The sequence below is a fragment of the Ursus americanus genome, chromosome X (genome assembly GCF_024610735.1).
Source record: "Ursus americanus isolate L20-20 chromosome X, mUrsAme1.1.p, whole genome shotgun sequence".
Classification (NCBI taxonomy): Eukaryota; Metazoa; Chordata; class Mammalia; order Carnivora; family Ursidae; genus Ursus; species Ursus americanus.
The window spans coordinates 66145431-66147831 of NC_142164.1; the positions used below are offsets into that span (position 1 = coordinate 66145431).

At 48.2% G+C, this 2401-nt stretch overlaps 1 protein-coding gene across 1 annotated transcript; it reads right to left on the reverse strand.

Annotated features, from left to right (window-relative positions):
- Positions 1-1531: 1531 nt before the first annotated feature.
- On the reverse strand, positions 1532-2401 carry OTUD6A (OTU deubiquitinase 6A). Its single transcript, XM_045778988.2, has one exon. The coding sequence runs from the start codon at positions 2399-2401 to the stop codon at positions 1532-1534; it is 870 nt and encodes a 289-aa protein (XP_045634944.2).

Consider the following 2401-nt stretch of genomic DNA (forward strand, 5'->3'; position numbering starts at 1 on the left):
TCTCCCTAACCCTCCAGGATTCCTTTGCTGAAGCAGATCCTAGGATACAAACGCTGTACAAACTAAGTCTGCTACATAAAAACAGAGAACCAGGTATTTTGAAAACTTTTATTTTTAAAACAAGTTGCATAATATTTTTTTAATTTTGTATTTATATATTTTTAGAACATTTGGCGTGTACAATGGATATTTTTAAATGAAATGAAGTAACCTCACTGAAACACAGGATCTAAAGATTAAAAAAATTGTAAATTGTTTATTGTGGATTGTTTCACTTTTACTATTCTACTGGCAAACTCAAGATATCAACAAGTCTCGACTATCAACAAAAGTAGATTGGTCACTTCTTTTTGCCTCATGCCAGTTGTAGATACAACAAAATGGATTGACTATTTTTAGGTCTTAAAATCTTTTAAAATAGTTTCCTATCTCTAGGACTTAAGGAAAATATGCTAGGTTCAGATCTTTCACAGTTTATACCACTTGTAGAGAAAACAAACTGGATCAACTGCTTGAACAAAGTTGTACCCTTTCATGTCTCACAGTAAAGAAAACTTACTAGCTCTGGTCTCACAGTGAGTTAAGCTGTCTCTTGGTGGGTCTCTTTTTGCTTCCTACCAGTTGTACACAAAATGAAATGGGTCAACTACTTGAATAAAGTCATATCCCTTCCTATCTTTAATATAGGAAATTACCTTAAGATCTTTCACATCTCAAAGTGAACCTTACCTATCAGGTTTTGTAAATTTTATTTCTATGTTTAGCACGTACATATAATTTCTAAGTTTAACAAATGCTCTTATATAGACTTCAGCAAATCCTAAATAAGTAAAATTAATTGCGAACCACACAAGTTTGTATTAAAAAACAAAACAAAATACTAGAGGAGCTCTTGTTCATAACTTGAGACATCTCCGGACGCCCAGCTGAAGTAAAAAGCAACCCCCAAAACAGCCCGCGACACATTTGTTCCCCAAGAATAAACAAAAGGCATTCACAAAGCATTTGGATCACAGAAATACCAACTTTATCTAAAATGCAATGTATTCATGGGACAATTCGAAGATTCTGAGCCAAACTAATTTTTCCCAAATTAAGAATGCATCAAACGAAATTTCCATTTTGATCTCAAAGGCATGTGCAGCAGGACCAATTCTCATCAGCGAGGGACGCAAGGCCCCTTAAGGGCAAGAAGCGGTTAAAATTTGCCCAACCTGCTCCCCTCAGGTAGTACTGTACAGATCTTTCCCTGGTCCTGAGTCTCCCCCAGCCCCAAAAGCAATGAATGGAGGGAGAGAAGAGGATAGGAGGGCCAGGTAGGGGCACGCGGGCTTGGGGGGATGGGGCGGAGAAGGTGGGGGGGGACGCCTTCACCTTTCGAGTAAAACGAAGCAAGAAAAAAACCGAGAAAACCGAAGGGTAAAAAACGGAGCCTACTGAGACGGCGGCGGCGGCGGCGGCGGCGGCGGCGGCGGCGGCGGCGGCAATGGCGGCGGCAATGGCGGCGGCAATGGCGACGGCGGCGTCCGGCCTAGAAGAGGCGCGGGGCCGCGCCCCCGACGGCGCCGGCATCGCGCGGCTTCACCGAGTTGTAGTGCTCTCCGAGGTTGCAGGCGTAGCGCAGGTAGACGAGGGTGAGTGGCTTCCTGGTGTATTCACACCCGATGACCATGGCAGGCGATTCGGCCTGGATCACCTCGATGGGGGTCTGCAGGACGTGCGACAGGGCCCGCAGCTCGAGCTGGCCTCCCCACGACGGGCTGCGCACGATGTCGTCGCAGTAGCTCAGGAAATCTTCGCGGCTGTAGGCGTTGCCGGTGTCTGGGTCGCTGAAGAAGGGCAGGAAGTCGTCCACGTGCTTGCGCATGTAATCGGCGGTGCGGCTCCGCAGGCTCTCCACGGTCACGGAGAACACCAGCTGGTCTTGGATGGCGCGATACATGCAGTGGCCGTCGGCCGGGATATCCTTCAGCTCCAGATTCTTGGACCCTAGGATTACGGCGATCTTCTCCTCCTCTTCGCGGCGGAAGCTGGCCAGGTGCTCCATCTCGGCCTCGGAGATCCTCTCCTGGCGCTCTCTCTCGAGGGCCGCCCTTCTTTCGCGCCTTCTCTGAGCCCTCGACTGGTGGGGAGGCTGATTCTCAAGATCCATCTTGGCAAGATCTTCTGTGACGGAGTCAAGGTTATCGGGGAAATTGTCTTCGAACTTCTCCAGCTCCTGCTGGTGTTTCTGCTCCATCTCGGCCTCGAGGCGGGCCACGTCTAGGAGCAACTGCTTTCTTCTCTTCTTGTCGCTCTTGGGGACCGAATTCTTCATGCTGTGGATGCGGGCCTGCAGCTCTTTCTTCTCGCGGTGGTGGCGTCGTATTATCCGCTGTTGCTCACTCTGAGAATCTTCCAT